The sequence below is a fragment of the Argiope bruennichi genome, chromosome 7, assembly GCF_947563725.1.
Source record: "Argiope bruennichi chromosome 7, qqArgBrue1.1, whole genome shotgun sequence".
Classification (NCBI taxonomy): Eukaryota; Metazoa; Arthropoda; class Arachnida; order Araneae; family Araneidae; genus Argiope; species Argiope bruennichi.
The window spans coordinates 1,371,548-1,399,546 of record NC_079157.1 but is presented as its reverse complement, the minus strand read 5'-3'; the positions used below and the strand labels follow the sequence as shown (position 1 = coordinate 1,399,546).

At 30.5% G+C, this 27,999-nt stretch overlaps 1 protein-coding gene across 6 annotated transcripts in view; it reads right to left on the bottom strand.

Annotated features, from left to right (window-relative positions):
• LOC129975875 (protein eva-1-like) overlaps positions 1-27,999 on the bottom strand; it is a 584,415-nt gene that overhangs the window by 50,627 nt on the left and 505,789 nt on the right. For all 6 annotated transcript variants that reach the window (XM_056089133.1, XM_056089131.1, XM_056089134.1 and 3 more), the window contains exon 6: positions 27,591-27,767. In XM_056089133.1, the coding sequence (XP_055945108.1) occupies positions 27,591-27,767 (177 nt within the window). The remainder of the gene's footprint in view (positions 1-27,590; positions 27,768-27,999) is intronic.

Here is a 27,999-nt window from a genome sequence, read left to right as displayed (position 1 = left end):
GATGACACTTCTGCAGATCTTTCCTGAAAAAAGACACTATTGAACGGAATACCAGCATCGCATTCTCCGACATCAAAATGAACTGCATCCTTTCACTCCAAGTGTTCATAAACAAAATCCGATATTGTCGCTTTACTGCACTGTGTGAGACTCCTTTTTCTGTTTGTCGGCTATGCGTGGGTGACGTGTGGAGAGCCGCCGATCTGACACGACCCCATGCATCACGCTTCGAAAAAAGGAACGCTAAAACACTTTTTTCTATGAAAGTAGGAGAGAGAGAACTTAATTCTCAACAGAAACTGTCAAAAGGGTATTTCACGCTTTTTTAGTATCTTCGTAGACTGCAATGTTTTCTTCATCTCGATGAAATTCAAAAACACAGGGGAAAAAGGTGAAGGTTAGGTTTTTTAACTTTTGTAATGAATTTATAATCTCTTTCTTATTCATCAATATACATGCTGAACTTAAAAATATTCCTTTAAAATACAGGAAAAGGTGATATTAATGATAAGATAGTTGATGGTTATGAAAAGACTATTTTTAAAATACGTTTAACGTTTAAGATACGTTTATTTTGATTTTTCCTTTTCTGAACTAATTTGTCCATCCAATAATCACCCAGTGCTAAACATACTTCCCTAATTTATTGTATGTATCTGTGTGATTATTGTTAATTGGGGTGTCACAAGGAATAAGTGACTTCTTAAGAAATCGATTTCGAGTTGTTATATTAACTGCTCGTTTCGGAGCTATGCTAGGATGAATTTGTATATGATGACAAGGATGGCATCTGAGTAAGTAACATCTTTCGAAATTTCTCCAACACAGCAACATGATGAAGCTTGTATTAGAAGGCAAAGTTAACATACAGTGGTCCCACAATCAGTCAGTGGTGAATCAGATCTTCAGAACACAATTCACAGATTTCCAAATCAAGATTATATCTCTTAGCTACAATGAGCATTCATCACGGAAGAGAGAAAAGGGCTCAGAATTCACCTTTCATGAACTTAAATACAAAAGACACACCCGCACAGAATATTGTGAAAAAGCATTTGGAGCACAGAATATAATAATAGTACATAATCACAACAAATCAGATGTCTTCCAAACGCGTTCGACCTGTTTTCCTAAATAACAAAAGAATTTTTTTCTCATTGCGGCCGAATTCCTTTTGTGCAAGAATATATGAAACAGTTTTTCATTAATAACTTTAATGATGCCTGCAGAAATCCGATCAGGTGCACCTATTTGAATTTGCTCAGCCAATGTGTTTGGAATAATATTTTGAAATAATTTGAAATTGTTGGGGAAATGAAGTGCTATTCGAAATTCACTTTAAAAGTGATAGGATGGAGAAAGATAATGAGAGAGCACAAAAACAAATCAAAATTTCAAAATTGCTTTGGGTAACATTCACACTTGAACGATATAGAGACACATCAATTACACTAAATATTCACAATGAAATATATTTTGCAGCAGAGATAAAACTACCTAGGTTTTCGCCAACTTTTGCAAAAGAATGCTGATATCTTCGTAAGAACTCTTACGAAGATATCAGCATTCGTGAGCCTGCAATCTCTGTCCGCAGTTGAAAATTTAAAAAACTTACTGCGTAATTGCAGTACAACGTTAATGAGCTGGCGTTTCCGGATATGCTTTTTATTTCAATTTTCTCCTGGTACCAGCTCCATTAATTTAGCCAGAAATACTGTACCGAATTTCATTTTTATTATTTTTGAAATAAGTAATGAGTATGGAAAAAAAAGAGAGATTTCTAGTATTTCGCAACTCATTTCGATCATTAAAATGGAAAAGAGAAGTTTATTCATTTTAATAAAATAAAATTATACGTACAAGAAGTAAAATAATAAGTGCTAAAAATAGCACACTTTCCTAACAAAAATCTCGAGGCTTGAAACATATTTAAAAATCGACATTTCTCTAAGAAAACGCAAATATTTATTTTACTTGAAATGATTTGATTCAGAATACGATTTCTATAAATATTTATTCAAGACATTCTTACAAAAAAGTGAAACAGATACATTTATTTTAATTAAAATAACCTTATTCAAAGCTTTGCCGACTAGCTAGTTCCCCTGGAATAATGGTTGTGTTTACTTTCAATTAAATATCTTACGTATACTTGGATGTTTATGATTTCCCAAAGAAAAACAAATAAACAACAAATTGTAGCAGGCATTTAAACCGCGCTATTTTATGAGGCTTTACATTTGAATCTGATTCTAGTGGATGAACCATCCTAATGGAGTTAAATTGGCATCATAGTGCTGTGAAATGTATAAATGTGTGACTCGCCTAAATTTTCCGGTAGTGTGACTTTATTTTTTTATTCTTCGTGTTTAATATCATACAAATATTAAACAAATTCATTTTCGTGGATTTACACAATGGGAAAAATCGCATCATTACAAATTTGATAAAGCAATGAAAACAGTTTGAATTTCAGTTGAATAAGGGGATATATTGTTTAAAATTACACTAAAATATTTATAAAAGAATTGCCAATTTTTTTTTTAGATATTTTGCCTTAATAAACTGATATTATTAAAAGAGAATTTTTTATATTAAAAAAAAATTATTAACTTTGTACCGAAAAATTTTCGTTTGTTGATGCATAAAAACGTCAATCATTTTACTTAATTCTTAATTAATTAAATATTAATTTAGAAAATTTATTCCAAGGTGCTCATCTCTATTTTTCAAAATATATCTGAGTGAAATTTGATAGATGAAGGTTTAACGACCATCGCCGAAACAGACAAACCCATTCTTCTTTATTATTATTATTATAAGAGATAGAGTGACCGTAGATATTTATCCTTGCTATCTCATATACAGATCATTTTAATACGAAGCAAAATTTAAAATAATATTCATAGTCTGAAAGATGTAATGATTTGTCTTGTTACTTCTATTTTTCAGATATATGCAGTTCCAAAGCTTAATCTGCATTCATTTGCTTTGGCAAATATTTATTTGAAATCTATTTAATTTCTTGCGGATTTTCATAGGATATTTCTAGATAAATTACACTAGGAGAATGGTTTAACAAATTGAGAAAAAATCTTGCTTTCTCTGCTTAATTATAATGTACTAGGTGTTTTTCAGAAGTTGATTAAGTTGGCATATAATAGTTAAAATAGTACTGAACATGTGGCAAGTTTAAGGTCCTATGGAGAGAAGTGTATAAGCTGGATTTTAATTCATCTTCAATTTTGATCTAAAATATCTTTCATGCTGCTGAAGATAATACAACAAAAAATTTATTACAAAGGACCTAGAAAATGGAATTCAACGCATAATATTTGAACATAAAAATTCTCAGATGTAGCATTTTAACGAAAGATAGCCAAAAATTGTTATGTACAGTTTCAAATGTTACATTTTTTTTTTTACATTTAAAAATAACGTTTATGATTGCGCGTAATGCATTATTAATGACTATTCTTCGTTCGGCTTCGTCATGAAATTCATAAAGTCTCAAAAATATAAATCGCATTGATTAATATCTGGTGAATTAGATAGTCGTTGCAATACCACAAGATAAAGATTTAATTATAGATAAGTGATAACTTCTGATTCAAACAGAATATTAATAGCTTAATCGAGAGTTTGAATCTCAAAATTAATTTCGTAGAAATAGTGTTGCGTTTTCACTACGTAAATATCAATTTTATACAATACAAAAACCATCTTTGGATGAATGCGACAAATTGAAAGAAATTTTGAAAAGGAATGGATACGATATTAAATAATTCCCTATGACATACTCTGTCAACGTTACAGAAACTCATTTTTTCAGCTCTAAGCTATCGTTTAGCTAACATTGAACTTATACTTCAATGGCATCACGTTGATGCTTGTAGCAAAATTCTAATATTCGATATGAGTCTTAATTTTTGCCTCATTGTTTTTAATTCTGCCAGATAACTGCTTCATGTGTAGCAACGATGGTGATAGGCACTGATAACACAAGACATTTACGCACTCTTCAAGTTTTTTTCGTCTCATCCTAAGCAGCTTTCTCCCCAGATATCAAAAGAAGGGATAAACTCGTCTATTTTTAAACTTAATCTTTAAATGTTATGTCCTAAAGGGCAAAAGTTTGAGGTGGATTTCTGAAATTATTAGTTTTTCTTCCATTCCTCCACATCACAATGTGACTCATCACAAATGGTCAAATCTCATTGAGTCATTACGTTTTGACACAAAATTCAGTGAATTGTAAATGTCAGCCATCGTAACACGAGTCGCAATAATACTCGCAACGAAATGTTTTCTGAAAGCAGTAGATAACTTGAAAGCCGACAAAAGCGTTAGATTTATAAAAATCGTAGAAAGAAATATTTTCGAATAAAGAACGACGAAGATAATATTTTTCTCTTTTAAATATAATTTTCCCCTTCCCCTTAAGTATTTCCCCTTATTTCTAATATATATATATATATATATATGTGTGTGTGTGTGTGTGTGTGTGTGTGTGTGTGTGTGTGTGTGTGTGTGTGTGTGTGTGTGTGTGTGTGTGTGTGTGTGTGTGTGTGTGTGTGTGTGTGTGTGTGTGTGTGTATTTTTTAAAATCAGTTCGTTACGGTTATCAGAGACCGAAACATGTGTTGTAGATTGCCCCTAAACATTGTTCGGTAATTTCAAATATTGTGACAATAACTAACATTTTTGCCTATGAGACTGATTAATTGTCAAATTAATTTATAAGAAAAGGCTTTATTTATTAATATCTGCAGTATACAAATATGCAACCATAAAATATGCAGACCTGTTCTCAATATCACACAGCAGTTTTAAATGTATAAAAATGACAAAAGTGTCAATATTCATTCCGAATCATCCCAATTGGCTATAATGATCATGATCCGAATTCCATCCCTATAGCTTGATGACTTCTTAGCTATAGTATTGACAGATTCACAGTCAGACCCACTCAAAGATGTTCCGCATCGTTGATTCCAAAAATCAATTCTACTTTGAATAATACAGAGAGGAAGTAAAATAATTGTCAAAAAATTAGAATTCGTGATTTTGAGGAATCATGTTTTAGACGTTCATGAGTTCGTAAGACATTTGTTTGTAATCATATCCCAACAAAAATCTATTTCTGAACAGGATTACTCAAAACAGTTTTGACCTGGTTGGATGAAAACAGTATGCTGTCTTTGCACCAAATTTGTAGATTTCTATCAAATTTTGAGAGGAACTTCGTCTAATAGTCTGTCCGAAAGCAAGTGGAATCGACAACTACGAAACGTAAAATGTTAGATTAATAGAACTTAGTGCACAGTTTTATCTTCTAATTTGCAGGCCTGTATCTAAGTTTGAACCTAATCCATCAAACGGTTGACTGTTTGTCAGTCTACATATTTTCTTGAACGTAAATGTTGTAAATAAAAAATGCAACTTCTTAAATAAATGAATGTATTGGTACATAATTATAGTATCTGGTACATAATTTTGATATTAAATTTGTAGCTGTGTCAAATTTTGCTTTCAGTAGGTCGAGATATATACAAACTTGGCTTATCCACTATAATTTGAAGCACAGACTGAAAATGAAAATCTAAGTACCTGCGGTGTTTTTGGCCTTAGCCAAGATTTCGAAATTTTTGGCGAGGTGAAAAGCAACAATTTCATCATTACTACGGAGTATGCGAGGAAGATACGGGAAGCACACTCCGCTGCTTTTGACTGACACTGATATTCTGAAAGGTCGATATTCTTCAAAATATATTAATCCCATTATTTTTAGCATTTTCTTTACTTTCTTAATTTTGAATAGTTGTCCCAAAGGAGATGTCAACGAAACTCTTATTTCCCAAATGTGCATATGGTTAGCTTTTTGTTTATATTATTCAATTTATTATTAATTAACAAAGACATCATTGATTGCAATTTAGTTTCTACAAATAAGGATATATAGGAAAAAAGCAAGATGATAAAAGTATAAATTTTACAGTGCAGATTTAATTATCTTTATAGATTCCGCCTTCAATATTATTACATTTTTCTTCTGAAAAGAGATATTTGAAATGCAGATACCTTTTTTCTTGCATTTTAATATATATATATATATTGAATTTATAAATTCACCTTCGGTTTCATTGTTAAAGAATGCTTATAGAGAAACTTAAACTTCATTTCTAAATAAGGTGTAGCTTTTATTACTTGCTTTCTGATTTAAAATTTTCCGCTCACATAGTCTTTGTTTAAGAATTATGTGGAATACGAATTATTTCCTTAAGAATTACATTACTATTTATTTAGGAAAACAGGTCGAACGCGTTTGGAAGACATCTGATTTGTTGTGATTATGTACTATTATTATATTCTGTGCTTCACAATATTCTGTGCGGGTGTGACTAATCTTGGAGCACACACACACACACACACATATATATATATACACATACACACACATATATATATACACACGCACACACACACACATATATATATACACACGCACACACATATATATATATGCATACACACACAATAACACACATACATACATATATATCGTCTGGTGATGTTCAGAAATACGAAATTTATTGATAGTTCTATAGTTCTTTTGGCATAACGTTGTATATGCAAAGCAGGAAAATACAACGTGACTGGCATTGCGACGAAACTTCAGATTCCTTCTGAAACGCAGATAGATAAGAATAAGTAAGGTAATCTATCTTTCCGTCGCAGCATATTATCAAGCAAGTGCCACTACGCTTAGAGGTATCATCTGAGTGCTTTCAGATCCAGCTTGCAGTACTTCTTTTGAAACACGACATTAAAGCAAGAATCTTAAAATAAATGCAGAAATAAATCTTACATCCGTCAGTTTCACCTGCATTTAACTTTTTCCTCCTTCAGAACTTCTCTGAACAATGTAAAATGTTAACTGCTCCTCATTGTGAATACCACAGATGGCATTTCTTTGCAACGGAGAGTAAAAGACGAATATCAAAAATAAATTATTTCAAAGAAGGAAACAATTACTTCTCTAAAAGAATTTTACTTTTCTTTCGATGAATGCTTTCTTAGATATACAAACGCGAATAATCGGAATGAAGCTGGTGCAGTGTTCTTGTCCCATAAATGTCTTTAAGACCCTCTGTTGAATAGAACGAATATTCAATTTCGTTTCACGCCTTCTCCCAGTGCAAGTATTTGCAGCAAGACATCTCGAAAATCTCAAGGGAAGTTCTTTCATCTCAAAGCTATGGTTCACTTAAAATTCACTCTCTCACCCTGCAATTATGGACGGTACTTTGAAATACCATTTGAATCCGGCTGATATTTTCACAATATGACTGTTTTTTTTTCTAACAGTACTTGAAAATTACTGTTAGAATACTGGACGCATCTCCAACAGAAAGCAGTGATTGTCAACTAAAAATAACATTACAAAACTTTTATTATTAATTTAATTCATTAAATTATTTCAATGAATTAAAAAAAAGTTTTTTTCTCCTTCCTTAGATTATTTTGTACCAAAACTTAACTAATGGTTCAAAAATAAATTTGAAAAATGGATGATCAAATAGTTCACTAAATAAATGTTAAATAATGAATATAGATTTTCAACTCTTCAAGTTTATTAACTCTGTGCATAAATATAAAAAACTATCCTACGGTGAGAATTTCCTTCGATATGAATCTTCTGATTCATCTCACCGTTAAGGACGAAAATAACAAGCCATTAATTCATAAAATCGGGTTATGGAAATCCCAAGGTAAAACTTAGAATATCCGTATTTAGTGAAGTTTGGTCCTTTACAAATGAGAAAAAATAAAACAGCATTACAAAGAATGGCAACTCATTTTTGACAATTAATCCCTAAAGTACAGGATAATTATAATTAAACCTCCCCTATAAAAAGCATCGTACAACGCAAACGGGCGAACGGATTCCAAAGAAATTTGGTGTATAGACTATACACGAGATGCACTCACGGAATGTAGGAAAAAAAATCAGTTCTAAAATATCCTTTTTCCAGAAAAACATTAATTTTAACACAATAAACGATCCAAACGGAATACAGAAACAATATTAACATTTATTGATTATTTTCTGATCACCTTGTCATCGAACCATATTAAGTAGAGTTAAGGAAAAAATAACAGTATACTGCTTGATAAAAACAGTTCAGTTTCAGAAACAAGAACCGAGTAGAACGAAATTGCACAAGAGGAGCCGTTGTTAATCGTATCCAGGATGATGTAGGTAAAGGTGCTCCATGTGTCCACTATCACTCACCTGCAAATTTTCAAGTCGATGGACAGTGTGTTCAACAGCAAATCATCAAATCGTACTTGAACAGTTGTGATGCTTCGCACATGAAGCATTATGGAATTGTTTAAGGTCATTCAATGTCGCAATAAGATACCGTGATTATTACAGCTGGAAACATCGACATAAAACATGGCAACGACTGCAAACGTTTCTTATCATAAACTGTTTTGCACAAAGCTTCCTAGAATTGACAGCTTTTCCCGGTTTTACATTTTATTACTTATAATTCTTGTTCTACATCATTTTTAATACTATTTCTGTATACCGTTTTGGCCGCTTATTGTGTTAAATTTAACGTTTTTCCGGAAAAGGTGCCCTCTAGTGAACATTTTGCAACTAAAAATTTTTTTTCTCCAAATTCCGTGAGCGCATCTCGTGTACAGCCTATATACCAAATTTCGCTGCAATCCGTTCATCCGTTTGTTTTTTAAGATGCTGTTTATAGGAGAAGTTTAATTATAAGCACCCTGTAGATTCAGATGGTTAAACTTTCAAACTCAACTAACTTTTTTTAAAATTTAAACTGCTTTATTTCCTGTTCTGTTTTCAACAGCTGAATTAAATTTTTCTGTTCTTCAAATTACGCAGAAAATAAACTTAAACTATTTTTATATTTTAATATAATATAAAATTACATTATATATTAATAGACATATTTTACATATTAATATTATGTATTATTAATATTTATTAATGTAATTTTATACAATTTAAACATTTAGTAACAAACATTAAATGTACAAAACAAACAACATAGTTTTATACATTTTAATCATTTGGTGTAAATTCCAAGCTATTATTTATTAACTTGAATAAGGTAGATACATATGTATATGAATTAGGTAGATACTGGCAGTCGCTTACTATACTTTGAAAATCCACATGAACATTTAAAAGGAAAAAACAAATCGTCACAATTCCATGTATTTGCCACATGTACCGTAATTCATTTCTCAATCGAGTATTTACTGCATAAACAGTCGAAATTTAAATAATCTTCGCTTATTAAAATTTGTTTAGCAATTTAATAATGGCATCCATAAGACTTTCTATGTTTGAAGCTTATATGCTTCAAAAAAATAAACTTTTACATAAACGAATCACATTTTCATAAATCGCAAAAGCTTTCCAGTTATGCTTTTAAAATTAATGTGGTTATTTCGAAATGCCTGATTTAATTCATTGGGAACAAGATTGGAGAAAGATAGTTTCAGAAAAGTAAAGATATAACCTTTTTATTTGAATTTTTATTTAAGTATATTATTAAAGCATAATAAAGTGCGAAACAATTTTCTTAGAACTGAAAGCGGGTCACCTGCTTCTCCCTACTGTCTGCTAGACAGCAATAAACTTATATGTGCAACTATAGTTTTTTATAGATTTGCATAGACACTATCGATGAGCTTCCCGAAACACCTGGATGTCTGCGCTTTGAGTTTGCAAAAGAGTTCCATCCCTTTTAATCTCATATATTGAACAGAAATGAAATGAATAGACTTTAAGAGATTCAAGGTATTTTCTATTATGGTAAAAAAACAAAACACCGTGATTATTGCAGCTTAATCAAAGACTGTTTTACTAGATCATGAGCCTTGTTTACTTTTTATAGTCAAATCAATATTTCATATGCTCTTCTAATAACCTTTTCGAGGGAGTGAAAAACAAAAACATCAGCATCGGCATCCAACGAATGGAGACAATGATTTTTCCATAGATGTTGCCATTCCTCTGAGCATTAATAATGCGCGGAGCAAGAAATCACGTCGCGAATGGAATGAGAGTAAAAAATGGTTGGCTTCTCCTTTATTAAGAACGGATGAAAAATAAATATCGTACTCATCGCTCTTTTTTACGACGCCCACTCTCGAGATTGCAATTATTATTAGACGCATGAAATATTTCTAGTCCGATCAGCAAATCTATTGGCTGGAACGAAACAAACTACTGCCACAGACTAAGTCGTAATATCTGAACACGATGCTTTTTCTCTAGTTCTAGTAGTAGGAGTTATCGGTTATCTTTCATAAATCATAAGTATATTTCAAGCCACTCGTTTCTTTTTAAAACTGGCATTGCAGTAAAAATCGATTTGTTCCTTGTTTTAGTGAAAATACACTTAGTAGATTAAAACTCATAAGAAAATCTTCGCATGATTAAGATGGTACGTAAAAATTAAACAAAACAGAACATTTTTATAGTTAAAAATAATTCAAATAACTGCTACTTTAAACTGAGGCTGGAAGTGAAAATGTCTTTATCTATCCAGCTAATTAATTAGATATTATTTTTTTACTTGTCTACTTTAAGTTCTGATCAATGGTAACAACAAATTAACGTAAAGAAATTTACTTCTTAAATAAATAATCACTTGAGAAGTCATCAAATTAAACTGGATTAACAGTCTGAATTTAGACCATGAAATTTTAAAGATAAAAATGAAGCCCCTTATTTGAGTTTAAAAGCTTTTAGAGGTCAAAGGTTTAAATTTAATTTTTTTTATAGATTAACTGACCAATGACAACTTTTTTTATGAAACAAGATATTAAAGTGTTCAGCAATTCCATATTGACGCCTGATTAGCCAACTATTCTTTTTTATAGAATAACGCGGAAACTAACACGCCTATAAAAGTTGTAACGAAGAAGTGATGATATGAAAAACATAGATAGAATTAATAAAACATTTAAAATCTTCATCGAAATTTTAAAAATTCCACGTCAAGATCTGATTTTCTTACTTTGTAGAGTTCGCGTTTTTCTTTGAAAGTCATATAACTTTCTTAAAAAATGAGTCTAAAATGCTCTTACTAAATAAATAATTAAAAAAAATTAAAAAATCAATTCAAAATAAATTAGTTCACCTCAAATGAAAAAAAAAAAGTGTTATGATAAGAATATATTAGGTGCACATGATAAAAATGAAGTTTTAAGTTACGAATAAATTTGTTTTATTTTCTATTTTTTAAATAAGTGAGCTGATATTCCGTTGAAACAACTGTAATAGGTATGCCTCTTACAGCATATATCATATTTCCTATTATTGGTTTAAAAACACGTTTGGCATTATCTTAGAGTAATTTAAAATTTTCAGTACAGGATGTAGAGAAAATTCGGTGTAACCTAGTAAAAAAAAACCAAAGAGTGTATCATGCCAAATTATTGGATTTTGTAGAATTTTACATATTTTATTTTGACATCTCCATGGCCATTTCATTTTGAATAAAAGAGTCATGCATCATTTGTCTTAAAATTCATGGTGTCGTGGCAAGATCGTATGCAGAGAGAAAACATTGTCAGCGCTGGAGAAAAATTGAATGTGTATATATATATATATATATATATATATATATATATATATATATATATATATATATATATATATATATATATATATATATATATATATATATATATATATATATATATATATATATATATATATATATATATATATATATATATATATATATATATACATATGTGTGTGTGTGTGTGTGTCCCTTCAAACTATATGAGAAATGAGATTATATGACTTCAAGAGAAAAATGACCTTTATCCGAGATTTCCGGCCCTACATTGGATTTTAGCTTTACACCCTTGATGTAGCAGGTGGCTGTGATTTTCAGTCAATAACACGAGGTGTCTGGTTTGGAGCTATCCCTTAAGTAATGCATTTATTATCATTCGCTGCTCCACTATGATGTCAAGAGAAGTTCGAATTTCTGCTGCACTGTGCGATCCGTCTTGCCTCCCAGTATCTATATCTGTTCCCTTGACCACGACTAACAAACATTAGATCCTACTTTTCCTTTCTGCAAAATCTTTCGAAAAGATAGCCAGCATTTTCTTAGCTCTATCACTTGTCCACATTCATTAATTATACCTTCTTCGTCTCATCGAATCTTGTGCACGGCGCATTATTCGAGTGATAAATAACTCTAAAGAAGCTTGCATCGCGTTTTAGAAACAAACAAGCTCTACACGTTCGTTATAAAAAATAATAGTGCTACTTTTATTAGTCAAGCATGATATTTTAATAGATATAATTTTTCAGCTTTCTAAACTCGCTTTTCGAATTTCATTTTTCTAGCATAAATATTCCTTCGAATCGGGATTTTATTTTAAGGTAGTGAGTGCATTTTAGGTGAAGATAGATGGATGCATCTGCGCAACATGAAATGGAGAATGCTATTTTTTAAATAGCTGTTTAATTCCTATTTCCGTGTGCACTTGATTATTTGTTTATTGAATTCTGTATAATAATACGATATTACAATTTAAAATTCTTAGCAAAATGATGCGAAATTCTCTTTTTTCCCTGATAACTGTGAAATATAAGAGGTGTTTTTTTTTTAAAGTCTTATTCGTAAAAATGTATTATTTCACTCAGCCCTATTCTGATTATATTTTTTGAAAAATCCAAGTTCAATTTGCATAGAAATAAGAATTATTTTGTGAAATAATAAAATTAATTTTTAATAATATAAGCCATGGCTTTGAAAAGTAAGGAGCTGCAAAGAAGGCTTCATTTCTACATTCCATCGAGTCCCTCAGTGTCAAAAAATGAAAGTGACAATCAAAAGCCCTTTTGATTGAAGAAATATTTCGTTATTTCAATAAACAGTTAATTTTTTTCTTCAGTTAATTTTTTTTTCTTCTTTTCCATTATCATTTAATATTCTGTTTTCTTGCTTTGTTTTTCAGCTTATTCATGTTCTAAAACATTGAAAAGAATTTTATTTAAAAGTGTTTATGAAGATTTTTGAGTTGCAAAGGTCAGAATTGAAAGAGGTTTATAAAGACCTCTTCTTTGAAATTGAAACAAACATATCATACCAACGGATTAAATTAGGCTTTAAAAAATGGATATTTTACCTTTTAAAGAAAAAATAATAACGATTTTTTTAAAAAAGTATCGGAGAAATATATACTGTTTTTTACTGATTACGTATCAGCGATTGAATATCATTGATTCAATGATTCAATCAATGATTGAATATCATTGATTACCATCATAAGGAAAATTATTCACATTTAATAAAAAAATTTGAAAGATGGATCAAAGCACATTAATCATCTAATGCTAATGGTTGAAGCACGCGTATTCTGACGATGGAAATACCACCACGGATCATAACCCCATTTGATAAAACGGAAGAGGCGAATTTATTACAAGATATTTGTGGTATTTATTACAAGAGGAGCTACTTGAGCTCAGCACCAACGAGGAACTGAAGGTGAAATTTAAAAAAGGCTATCAAACATTTTGGCTGCAGGCAGAAATTCCCGAAAAATATCCTGGGCTCTGGGAAATTGCAAGAAAATTTTTGATAGCGTTTCCCTCGTCATATCTTGTGGAAAGAAGATTTAGTGCCGTTACCAACCTGTTAAAAAAAAGGAGAAGATTGAGCATCACAGAACGGGGAGATTTGAGATTATTTCTTGCAAAACTGAAGCCAAATATTGATAATTTGCTGTCAATTCATCAAGTACATCCGTCTCATTAAAAGTATGACTATTTTTTATTGTTGATTTACATTTCAGAGTTCATTGTTGATTTTTTGTCAATTGTTGATTGTTTGTAATAATAAATGTTTATAATTGTGTATAACCACAAGTATTATTTTAATAAATAGGACACAAGAAAATGTGCTACTTTTTTTTTCTTCTTAACACCCCCAATTTAGGGTGATATTTTTTAGGAGTTTTGGGAATACAGTAGAAATGTAGCAGCAGGGGGTCTACCGAAAATAGTAAAACTTTGAAAGTGGTCCACGAGAAAAAAAAGTTTGGGAACCTCTGCTCTATTTAGTAAATGCAGATGCCCAACTATTTCTGTTTATTAGGTATCATACTCCTTCAAATCGTTTTAATCTATTTGCAATCAATACAAATATAGCCTTTTGAGAGGTATTATTATTATAATTTTTAATTTTCAGAGTTTCCGGGCAATTTTATTATGAGCCAGCGAATGTAAATTGGTTGTATTTATAAAAATACTCGAACAAATACAGAAATGTAATGTTTCTGAATGAGTACATTTGACTTATCGGAATATTTCTGAGAAAAAAGTGGGAAAGTTGCAGATTCTTTTATTTATACAGCTCATTTAAAAAGGTGTTAAAGTAGAGTATATTAAAAATAAAAGTGATAATAAGAAACTATGAAATGAAATATGCAGGCATTAGGAAAAGGTTGGCTTTTAGTACACTCTTTCATCCATATATGTTCAACAGATGTAATTCTTGCATAAAGAATATAAAATTGATATGATTACTAGATTACTTTTTATGCTGGTTGATAGGTGACAATTTACAGTCATAAAGTAATTAATTGGTAGTCACCAGGTGATGAATTTCAATTTGTAGTGAACTTTGAAATTATCAAATGGAGAAGCTGAACATATCATTTTATTTTCCACATAAATCCAGTGTCCATGAAAATCCCTTTTTGAACTCAATAAGGGTTGTGCAAATACGCAACTTTATACTTTGGGGAGTTAAATCAAATAACATGAAAAATATAAGAAATTGATCGAAAAAAAGAATTTTCTAGTTAAAATTTTTCTATTTGCATTTTTAACATTTGCATCTCAATGGCAAATGTACACAAAAACATAAGACCACATTTTGCCATCTTCGAACCAATACTTGAGACATATTAATGTTTTATCCTTTTTAAAGTGTCATTTTAAAATCGTATATTTTTCAAATGTCGTTTAATTACTGTCATATTAGGGTTTTTTTCGTTGTTTGTAATTAGAGATCGGTTACAAAAAAAAGTTTCTAAGCAGAGCATAAGAGAAAAATATATTGAACCGTAATATTGCCCTATCAAATGTATTGCTTTTAGAGAAATTTATTGTTTCATTTTTTTAGCTGCTGAAGGTACTGAAATTATTAACAATTAAGATGCTTATTATAATGAAATAAGGAATGGATGGACGGAGAACTCAGAATATTCTTTAATAATAAATAGTCAGAATTTTATAAATAAAAAATTATAAAATTTGTTTCAATTTTCTCTTTTCAGTTTTTATTAGTTAAAATCTATAACGTAAAGATATATGAATTTTTATAACTGCGAAATAAAAACAGAAAACAACTATAATTATAAAGCAAAGAAAATACACTTTATAAAATCCATTTGAAGTTGGGGCATGAAAATATTTCTCTAAACAAAAATACGAATAAAATATACGTTTCATTTAAAGTTTTTGAGCTGGGAAATATATTTAAAAAAGTGTACAACATCAAACTGCGAGTGAACTAAAATTTACTTTGTGGCTAATGGGCCTAATGTACCAAAGAAAACAAATTTTACAACGAAAAGGATGATGTTTTTAAAATATTTGTTGTATGGGTTTTATATAACAATCAAATTCGCTGAAAATAGAGGACAAATATTTTTAAAAATTTATTGGAAACAAGATAAAATTCTTATGACAATTAAATGGGTATCATGCAAAAGGTAAAGATGAGGAAACAATCAAATAATTAAGATGAGGATACAATCTCATCCACTTAATTTCAAAAAATTAAGATGAGGAAACAATCATTCTTGCGAAATATTGCTTTCGTCGTATGTAGATGAAAAAAAAAAATGCTGAATCTTTAATGGACTGTTCTTTGAATTCTCATTTGGAAGGTCGAAAGTTTTAAGTGATCTCACTTTTGTTTTGAACAGCATATGCGCCAAAATTCATGGAGATTGACCGAAAACAATGGGTTTGCTTAGAAAATATTAGAATACTGACATTTTGAATTTAATATAAATTTAACTTTGTACAAAAACTAAATATCCTTTATTAAGTTTACTTTCGAAATAAAGCATTTCAAAAGTAAGTAGATTTTATAATTAGAAAAGAATTTATAAAAGAAACGAAATACCAACGTCTAGAGATAGGAAAACTGTGAAATTCAGGTTTAATAATCAAGCTTCTGAAATTAACTCCGAATGGTAACTACTTAAAAAATAAAAATCTTCAAAATTTTAATAATCCAGTTTTTAAAAACAGCATAAAAAAAGGAAGAATAAAAACCATATCATAATATTTGATTATAATTATTAGCAAGAAATTAAAGTCTGAATTGTGGATTGTTAAAAATATACCTAAATTTTAGAGTAAATATGCAAAAAAAAAAATTTGTAAGTGTCCTTTTTAAAATGTATAATTCTTAAGCTAACTGAAGCAAATACGGCATATAATAATAAGATTTTAAAAGAATTATCAAACAAAACAAAATTTTGATCAATGTGATCGAGGTGAAAATTAGGCATAAAAATATTTTTTGTATAACAATTGGTGTATTAAAAGTAAAAGCACTAAAATATAAAGCAAAAATATGCCTTTTAATAAAATCACAAAAATCCAAAAGAGTTTTAAAGAGCAATCATGAAAAATTGATTATTTCGTCCACATAGCAAAAAGATAGTTTATTACGGTATGGAAAAAATAATGTAGACTCTTCTATAGCAGCAAATATTCAAAAGAAGAGCAAATTCTTTTATTATGGTTTCACATTGAAAAAAGCATGTGATTGTAAGATTTGATGAGACAAAGAAATTCATTTGAATTTATCTCTAGAAAATAATATATATATATATATATATATATATATATATATATATATATATATATATATATATATATATAATATACACAATAAAAATAAAACATATAAATAATATAAAATTACTTAAAAAAATTATTAAAATATTTTTAAAAGATTGTATGGAAATTCTGATTTTTGAACATTTCAGTTGTTGTGGAAATCGATTGTGAAATAATATTTTCGGGAGGCATATGGAAAGAAAGGTTTTCTTCATTTTTAATTAGTACATATTTTAATTACATTTTGAAACTTTAAAAGTTCTCAATTTTCTTTCTCTAATTTTGAAGTGTCAATGTGCCGAATTTCATCCCATTAGATAACACCTGTGAGTTCGTAATAGAAAATATATACACGAAGATACATGAATGCCTTATACACATGAACTAGGACAGATTTGCACAGATTTTATTATGTTATACACGTATTATATGATATTTTTATTATTCATTTTATGATATATATATTAAGTTAAATTTACCCTGGAATAAGTTCTTATTTAAAAGTCAAATATCTCATTAGTCAGTAATAAGTAAATCTAAGGCTGCTTACACATAAAGCATATTTGTTGTTTTATGTCAACGCTCATAGAAATTTAGCGTTTACATACCTGGCGATAAAAACTCCACTACCGTCGCATTTGATTCACTTCAAATCTTGATTTCGTATTTTTATTTAATTCAGAAATATTATAACACTAAAAGCTACAAGCATAAAAATAAATAAAACATTGGATGTTATTACTAATTTTCTATTTAGGTAAGTGTATATTTTTGCAAATAAATTATTTTCTAATAAAAATCAATTACGGCTATTGTATTAAAAAAATAGCAAATTAATAATTAAATACAGAATAAATACTGTCACTATAGAGTGTGATCACTGCACTTCCAGTATTTGACGACCTCTCGAACGCTTTTAGGCGTGTAGAAATGAAGTATATGCGGTGTAATGAATAGGATAAATGATGGCCTACACATATTCCTTTCTCTCTTTCTCTTCCAACACACTAAACTCACTGTGAATTTCCAGACGAATTTCGGGGCAGAATTTCAGTTTGTAAATATGCCAAGAGTTTTATTCTGCAGGCTTTTCTTGAATTATTGTAATTAATATTCCATCGCGATATTTAGGACGCTCATGTTCACTACAGAAAAGAAATAAATTGATTCCGAACACATGTGTTTGAAACACGAAAGTAGAATTTCCTCAATCAGGGGGAGGGGGAACCTACTAATACGGCCAAAAACATTTATATGAGTTAACTTACATTTGTAAGGGACGCTTCCATTTGGATGGCAATACTAAAACTGCCTACCGCCAACGTCAAATTGACCGCGCAGTCATTTTTTTTCATTTAAAATGTAATCATTAATTTACTTCTGTGCTCTATAACAAGAATAGCGGTGAGGCCAACAAAAATTGTGTCATGTGTCTAACCAACCAAACTCTCCTACAAAGTGCAGAGCAGCTGAATTGTTATGAAACAAATGAAAGTACGAAAAAAGAGACAGAGAAAAACAGACAAAACTTGTTTAGTTGTTGGTAGGCTTTCCAAAACGGGTTCATTCCTAGATATTTGAACATTTAAGGTGGAAAGGAGTGGTAAAGGTTTCATATCAATTTTCCGCATTTAAATAAAAAAGGCTCTTAATTTGAGAGTTAAAATGTATATAGGCTTAGGATAGCTTAAATAGAGCGATAATAAATTTTTAAAGCTACATGTTGTTATGGAATATATTTACAAAAGTTTCCCATTTAAACAAAATTTTCGAAATTCCACTGACTGCCTACGTTGAAAATGGCATTTTTCGACCATCTTGGTCAAAAAAAAATTTCAAAAATATTTTAATTCAAACATTTTTCTTTCTAAAACTGTTTTTCTTTTCATTTTATGTCTTCTAGAAGCCGAGATATATCAAATTAAAAAAGTGCAGTGTAGTTGAAAATTAACCGGAAGTGTCAGTCTGCAACCGGAAGTTGTTGTAAAATGCCGCTTTTATCATATTTTTTACCTTTTTTTTGTTTTAAAACGCAAATAATAATTTTATAATGTTGCTAGTACACGGCCATAACTTTTGAATATCTACTTTTTAAATTTTCTTCTTAGTAAATGGCAACATTGTCACTCTCTCGCGACTCTGTTTACATTGTAGTTCGCTTTTCGACTCTTATTTTTCTTTGCAATTTTTTCACTGAAATCTATTTTTTCTAGATTTTATTTTGATCGTAAATCACATTTAATTTTGTTGAAATGGGTCATGCAAAAAAAATATCGCAGCACGAAACGAAAGTTTGCTGGGAATCGCTATTCAAATACGAGTCCAAAACAGATGATCAGCATGTTCCTGATAATGGCGATCTTCCTGATAATGGTGATCAAAAATTAACTGTAAGTGTTTCGAAACTTGTAAGTACCAGTTATGATGATTTTGCAAAAGAAACTCTTTCTGAATTCACTGTAAATCGTATCATAAGTGTGCAAATATTGATATCTGTAATTGCTGCATTATGTTGTCCTATGTGCTTCAAAAATTATTTGGTGCTACATGAAGATTCCAGATTTGGTTTATCATCAAATTTTTGTATAAGATGCAAAAACTGCAGCTTTGTAAAAGGATTTCCTTCAGTAATGAAAGTCGATAACAAGAATCACTTAAACACACTTGTTGTTTTGGCTTTAAGATTGATTGGAAAAGGATATAATGGTGGGAGAAAACTTTTCTGTCTTCTGGATTTGCCATTTCTTTCCAAAAGAACTTTTAGAAATCAAGAGATAAAACTTAAGGAGGCTGCTTCTGAAGCAGCTAAAAAATCTATGAAAACTGCTGCTAATAAAATCATATCACAGAAAAATACCTCAAATTGTGGAGTGTCTGTGGACGGTACATGGCAGAAACGTGGTTATTCTTCCCGCAATGGTTGCGTAAGTTGCATATCAGTTGACACTGGAAAGGTATTAGATATTGAAATAATGTGCAATTTTTGTAGAGAGTGCAACAGCATGTCAAAATCTAACAAGAAAAAGCATACTTGTCGAAATCACAAAGGTTCTGCTTCTAGTATGGAGACTGTCGGAGCCTATCGTATATTTGAACGCTCTGAAGAATCAAGAAATTTGCAATATACACAGTATTATGGCGATGGTGACTCCAAAGCTTATGATGCTGTGAAAAATATATATGGTGCAAATACGGTCACCAAATTAGAATGCATTGGTCACGTGCAAAAAAGAGTTGGCAGTCGGTTGAGAAAATTGAAAAAATCAACAAAGGCCCTGAAAGGCAAGGGCAAATTAACTGATAATTTTATCGATAGATTACAGAATTACTATGGAATTGCCATTCGTAGTAATCTTGATAATCTAAATAACATGCAATCTGGAGTTATTGCAGCATTTTACCACTGTTGTTCCAGCTTGAAACATCCTATGCATGGGCAATGTCCAGTAGGTGTCGATAGCTGGTGTAAATATCAACGAGCTATGGCACAGGGGAAAACCTTTCTTGGGAAATCCATTGGACTTCCAGAAAAAATTATTAACATCATCAAACCTTTATATATGCAGCTTTGTGATCAAAAACTGTTAAAGAAGTGCTTGCATGGAATGACACAAAATGCTAATTAGAGTTTTAATGGTTTGCTCTGGAATATAGTCCCAAAACAACATTTTGTTGAGCTCCAAACTCTGTCTTTGGGGTTCTATATTGCTGTCCTTCAATTTAATGAAGGTGGGAAAGGCATAAAAAGTGTATTAAATCAATTGGAAATAGAAGTTGGTAGTCAAATTCATAAAGGACGAAAGCTTTTTGATTATGAGCGAATTTATAGCTCAAAAAGACACTCATTACCAGCTGCAAAAGTTCAAAGAAAGAAAAAGAGAGCTCAGAGAAAGAAAAAATGTGCAATGCATGAAGTAAAAGAAGGTTTGACCTATAAATGTGGAGAATTTTAGACTGATTTATTACGAGGAAATGCTTTTTTAAATTAACTGTAAACTTTAAACTCATTTTTCTCAAAATAATTTTTTCGATAGAAGTTGTAAACCATTAACATGATATCTCCAGCATTAATTAATATTTTTTAATGAAATTTTCAGAAAATGATCTTTATATCATTGTCTATGAAATGAACTAAAAGTTTTGTTATACATCTAATACTTTTTTACTTATAGCCTATTTTGTTAGAAAATATCTGAAATGAAAGTCGATAACAAGAATCACTTGAACACACTTGTTGTTTTGGCTTTAAGATTGATTGGAAAAGGATATAATGGTGGGAGAAAACTTTTCTGTCTTCTGGATTTGCCATTTCTTTCCAAAAGAACTTTTAGAAATCAAGAGATAAAACTTAAGGAGGCTGCTTCTGAAGCAGCTAAAAAATCTATGAAAACTGCTGCTAATAAAATCATATCACAGAAAAATACCTCAAATTGTGGAGTGTCTGTGGACGGTACATGGCAGAAACGTGGTTATTCTTCCCGCAATGGTTGCGTAAGTTGCATATCAGTTGACACTGGAAAGGTATTAGATATTGAAATAATGTGCAATTTTTGTAGAGAGTGCAACAGCATGTCAAAATCTAACAAGAAAAAGCATACTTGTCGAAATCACAAAGGTTCTGCTTCTAGTATGGAGACTGTCGAAGCCTATCGTATATTTGAACGCTCTGAAGAATCAAGAAATTTGCAATATACACAGTATTATGGCGATGGTGACTCCAAAGCTTATGATGCTGTGAAAAATATATATGGTGCAAATACGGTCACCAAATTAGAATGCATTGGTCACGTGCAAAAAAGAGTTGGCAGTCGGTTGAGAAAATTGAAAAAATCAACAAAGGCCCTGAAAGGCAAGGGCAAATTAACTGATAATTTTATCGATAGATTACAGAATTACTATGGAATTGCCATTCGTAGTAATCTTGATAATCTAAATAACATGCAATCTGGAGTTATTGCAGCATTTTACCACTGTTGTTCCAGCTTGAAACATCCTATGCATGGGCAATGTCCAGTAGGTGTCGATAGCTGGTGTAAATATCAACGAGCTATGGCACAGGGGAAAACCTTTCTTGGGAAATCCATTGGACTTCCAGAAAAAATTATTAACATCATCAAACCTTTATATATGCAGCTTTGTGATCAAAAACTGTTAAAGAAGTGCTTGCATGGAATGACACAAAATGCTAATTAGAGTTTTAATGGTTTGCTCTGGAATATAGTCCCAAAACAACATTTTGTTGAGCTCCAAACTCTGTCTTTGGGGTTCTATATTGCTGTCCTTCAATTTAATGAAGGTGGGAAAGGCATAAAAAGTGTATTAAATCAATTGGAAATAGAAGTTGGTAGTCAAATTCATAAAGGACGAAAGCTTTTTGATTATGAGCGAATTTATAGCTCAAAAAGACACTCATTACCAGCTGCAAAAGTTCAAAGAAAGAAAAAGAGAGCTCAGAGAAAGAAAAAATGTGCAATGCATGAAGTAAAAGAAGGTTTGACCTATAAATGTGGAGAATTTTAGACTGATTTATTACGAGGAAATGCTTTTTTAAATTAACTGTAAACTTTAAACTCATTTTTCTCAAAATAATTTTTTCGATAGAAGTTGTAAACCATTAACATGATATCTCCAGCATTAATTAATATTTTTTAATGAAATTTTCAGAAAATGATCTTTATATCATTGTCTATGAAATGAACTAAAAGTTTTGTTATACATCTAATACTTTTTTACTTATAGCCTATTTTGTTAGAAAATATCTGAAATGAAAGTCGATAACAAGAATCACTTGAACACACTTGTTGTTTTGGCTTTAAGATTGATTGGAAAAGGATATAATGGTGGGAGAAAACTTTTCTGTCTTCTGGATTTGCCATTTCTTTCCAAAAGAACTTTTAGAAATCAAGAGATAAAACTTAAGGAGGCTGCTTCTGAAGCAGCTAAAAAATCTATGAAAACTGCTGCTAATAAAATCATATCACAGAAAAATACCTCAAATTGTGGAGTGTCTGTGGACGGTACATGGCAGAAACGTGGTTATTCTTCCCGCAATGGTTGCGTAAGTTGCATATCAGTTGACACTGGAAAGGTATTAGATATTGAAATAATGTGCAATTTTTGTAGAGAGTGCAACAGCATGTCAAAATCTAACAAGAAAAAGCATACTTGTCGAAATCACAAAGGTTCTGCTTCTAGTATGGAGACTGTCGAAGCCTATCGTATATTTGAACGCTCTGAAGAATCAAGAAATTTGCAATATACACAGTATTATGGCGATGGTGACTCCAAAGCTTATGATGCTGTGAAAAATATATATGGTGCAAATACGGTCACCAAATTAGAATGCATTGGTCACGTGCAAAAAAGAGTTGGCAGTCGGTTGAGAAAATTGAAAAAATCAACAAAGGCCCTGAAAGGCAAGGGCAAATTAACTGATAATTTTATCGATAGATTACAGAATTACTATGGAATTGCCATTCGTAGTAATCTTGATAATCTAAATAACATGCAATCTGGAGTTATTGCAGCATTTTACCACTGTTGTTCCAGCTTGAAACATCCTATGCATGGGCAATGTCCAGTAGGTGTCGATAGCTGGTGTAAATATCAACGAGCTATGGCACAGGGGAAAACCTTTCTTGGGAAATCCATTGGACTTCCAGAAAAAATTATTAACATCATCAAACCTTTATATATGCAGCTTTGTGATCAAAAACTGTTAAAGAAGTGCTTGCATGGAATGACACAAAATGCTAATTAGAGTTTTAATGGTTTGCTCTGGAATATAGTCCCAAAACAACATTTTGTTGAGCTCCAAACTCTGTCTTTGGGGTTCTATATTGCTGTCCTTCAATTTAATGAAGGTGGGAAAGGCATAAAAAGTGTATTAAATCAATTGGAAATAGAAGTTGGTAGTCAAATTCATAAAGGACGAAAGCTTTTTGATTATGAGCGAATTTATAGCTCAAAAAGACACTCATTACCAGCTGCAAAAGTTCAAAGAAAGAAAAAGAGAGCTCAGAGAAAGAAAAAATGTGCAATGCATGAAGTAAAAGAAGGTTTGACCTATAAATGTGGAGAATTTTAGACTGATTTATTACGAGGAAATGCTTTTTTAAATTAACTGTAAACTTTAAACTCATTTTTCTCAAAATAATTTTTTCGATAGAAGTTGTAAACCATTAACATGATATCTCCAGCATTAATTAATATTTTTTAATGAAATTTTCAGAAAATGATCTTTATATCATTGTCTATGAAATGAACTAAAAGTTTTGTTATACATCTAATACTTTTTTACTTATAGCCTATTTTGTTAGAAAATATCTGAAAAATTATGAATAATGTGTACATTGCAACATAAAAACCTTCATAATATTTTTGCATTTTAATAAATCTCTTAGATTTTAGTTCATTTTGAAGATAACTATGTTATGTATGATATGTGTAAAGAAAATTTTAATTGCTGAATTAGAATTTTGTGTAGAGTGTTAACCGTTTTGGTTGATTTTTGCTAAAATTTACATCAAATTTGACAATTCAAAAAAATGGGGCAGTCACAGAATTTTTTAAAATAGATTTTTATTCTTATAATATCCCACTTAACTAGAAAACACCAATTAAAGCTTAAAAAATAGCCTTTTTTAAAAAAATTGTCTCGAACGTAGGCAGTCGCCTTAAGTATGTGACGCTGTAAGGTAAAAAAAAAATTCAGATGAATTTCTGCATTACTTCCTGATAAAATGTTTTTTCGAAAAAAATCGACATATCGACATAGAATCATCGGAACTAGTTTTTAAGTACTTTTCTATCTGTTTAAATTCAAAAATAAACAACAATACCATCCTAAAAAGGATGTACTATGATTTCAGGTAGCATTATATTTGATAAGAAAAAAAGACTAAAAATTAAGTTTGGAAATTTTTTTAACTTTGTAGATATTAACTCCCAGAAAACATTGGAATGATACATAGACATTGCAATACACATTAGAAACGCTTTAAGCGTAACGGCCGTTGGAAAATGAATTTCTGCTCAATGAAGGGAATAAAATATTAAATTCAAACTACAGTTATAGCACAATTTTCTAAAAATCTTTAAACTTCCATCTGATATCGTAGAACAACATTTTCAGAATATGAATTTTTGTATGTTCCCTAATTGAATTCGTAGGAAGAGCATGCGTATATTTTGCAACAAGCTACAACAAAAAGAAATAATACTGATATAGTTTGAAAATCCATGCTTGCTTTTATTTAACACATACTTCAAATATGCCGATGTTGAAAACACAGTTATGAGAGGGAATCACAAATTTGTTCGCGTTTAAACTAAAAGCCTATTTTTTTTTATCTTCCTAACCCGATTTTAATTTTAAATTTACGATGACCAGAATTCAAGACATTGTAATATAATTTAACAGCTGAAAATAGAGCTGTATACAATACTATAGCCAAGCTTTTTATTCATTGCTTATATAAAAATAAACTTTCCCCTTTCCATTTTTTTTATCATGTACTAAATATTATTTTGGTCTATTTTCAGAATGAATCCCTTTTATTTTTTTATGATATTTTTGAAAATTTAGATAATAACCAGAATCACTAAAGTATTTGGATTTACCACTGATGCTGTCATTTCAGTATTATATGTGACAAAATAATAATTCAGACAATAATCATATAGAATTAATTTAAATCGAACTTATGACAGACACTTGACACACGTATTTCCAGGTTAGTTAATGTGCATTTTCAAGTCAAATGACAGATGAAATACTGAAAATAGTTAGTGATGATCACAATAAATACCCATTAGAGTCAAGAAGACAAGGAAACAAATTCCAAAATTAAAAAAAATATGCTAGAAAAACAGAAGAAATAGCTAACAAATTTAGGTAGTTTTAAAGACAGAAAAATCAAATTTTCATATCATTAAAAACATAAACTTATACTCATTTTTCCCGAAACTTAATTGTTCCAAAGCTTTTTATTTTTTTAAACATGATCACTAAAATACTATTAATCTGAAATTTGTCAAACATTTAGTTCACAGTACATTCTAGGGAATGAACCTAAATATAAATGCAGTGATGAATCGTTGCAAGGATTTGAGGCAAGATCCAAATTTTACATAAATCTGAATTTATATTAAAATTCTTATGATGGGTAAGAAATTTTATTCCTAAACTTTTGCTTCAGTCCTTAGCCAACATTGAGGATTATATACAAGGAAGGTAATCTGTCCTTTCGGTAATCTGTTTTGATTCAAAATGTCTGAAAAGGATAAAAATAAAGAAAAGAAGTTTTCTTAAATATTTAAAAATAATAATGAGATTATAAAATATTTTGGTATGCTATTAATATTTTTGTATAACGTCACTTGGAAATAGAAAATAGATGTATAAAATATCGTTATTTAAAAAAAAAGGTCTTCGAAAATGTAGGTGGAAAAGAAGTTCCAAAAATTATGCTCATATTGAAAAAAAAAAATATTCACCCCAATTCATATTTTTTAAAAAATTTGTTCTTGCTACATTTAAGATAGATTATTTTTTTTTAACGTTGGATTTTTTATAGCTATAACTTTTCTTTTAAATGTTTACACTGAGAGAAATGCTTTTATTTAAGTGAGAAGGATCATTGTTATAAATTTAAAATCTTCTCCCTTCCTTTACGGGTAATATATCCGGAAGCCAATCTAGTGGCTAACCCATCAATTTAAACCAATTAAACTGCTGATATATATTTTTCCGAGCCAAATTCAGCTTGCCTGGTGAAATTGCCCAGAAGTAAGAAAATTCATATCAATGTGTATAAATTTAACAAAGATGCTGGGCAATCTATCATAATTAGTAAAAATCGTACAAAATAAAATTTTTAAAAAATTAACAGTCGGTCAAGTTGTCATTAGTTCTTTCCAACGGGGCATTAAAAAATTTGCTGGTCTTGATTTCCATGAACTAAATATATAAAGTAATATCATTCATAGAATATATGCACGAACTGTTAAAAACAGATGCTTACAAACAGATACAACAGATGTCACAAAAAGAATTCATTGTTCCAGAGCACTCTCCAAGCAGAATTGACTCACGTTGAGAGAAATAAAAATGGAATTTTTACTTATTTCTGATTATTCTTTATAAGGATTTGAATAAAATTTTACATGAATTCATTTAGCAACTGCTTAAAATGTCCCGCCTAACGTTCAAACAGCAGCCTTGTAAGTGACATGAAAGAAAACGCCCAAGAGCTCTCCATTTCAGCATGGAAAGACGATAGCTAACCATTTAAACAGTTGATTTGATTTCATGTTTCGTTTCCTGTACTCTACATAAAGAGCACTGTGCCTTCTGCGTCAAATATTATTAAAGAAGCGCTGTCGTATTCGTGAAAGAACTCATTTACACCATCTTTTTAATGTGATCTCAACACTATTATAAGTTTTAAAATTTCAGTAATATTTTTATTTATGTCCTTTTCAGCATTTTTATGACTCTTCTAGCTGTTATAATCGATTATATTTAAAACAATTTACTTTACTTTACTTTAAAGATTTGTTTCGGTACAGCGGAAGAACAATGTAAACATGCTTATTCAGCTTCAGCTGGGAAAAAAAATAACAATGATAAGCAGATACTCACCAACTTGAGGCGGTGGTTTCAGTGTAGGCTTCGGCTGGTTGGCTTCGACGAGAGGCCCCGATGTGACCGGTGGTATGTATCGGGGCTCCTCGATGAAACCCGTGTAGTCACTGTCCTCCTGGTCTTTGTTTTCCTCGCTGCCGCCGAGATCAAGGTCCTTCAGGATCTCTTTCGGGACTGCAAGAGAAGGAATGTAGTAAGTCATTCTACTGCAAAACACTTTCCCAATGGTGATAAAATGTACAGATGCTAATTGTTTGTCGAATTATGCAGTCGGAAACAACTCTGTTTGATCAGGTGCGGAGGGTTGTGAAGGTCTTCATTTCAGATAAATGACATAATATGTATTTCGACGCGTCTCTGAACTATAAATAAATAATAAACCGAGAAAAAAAAGTACCAGCATTAG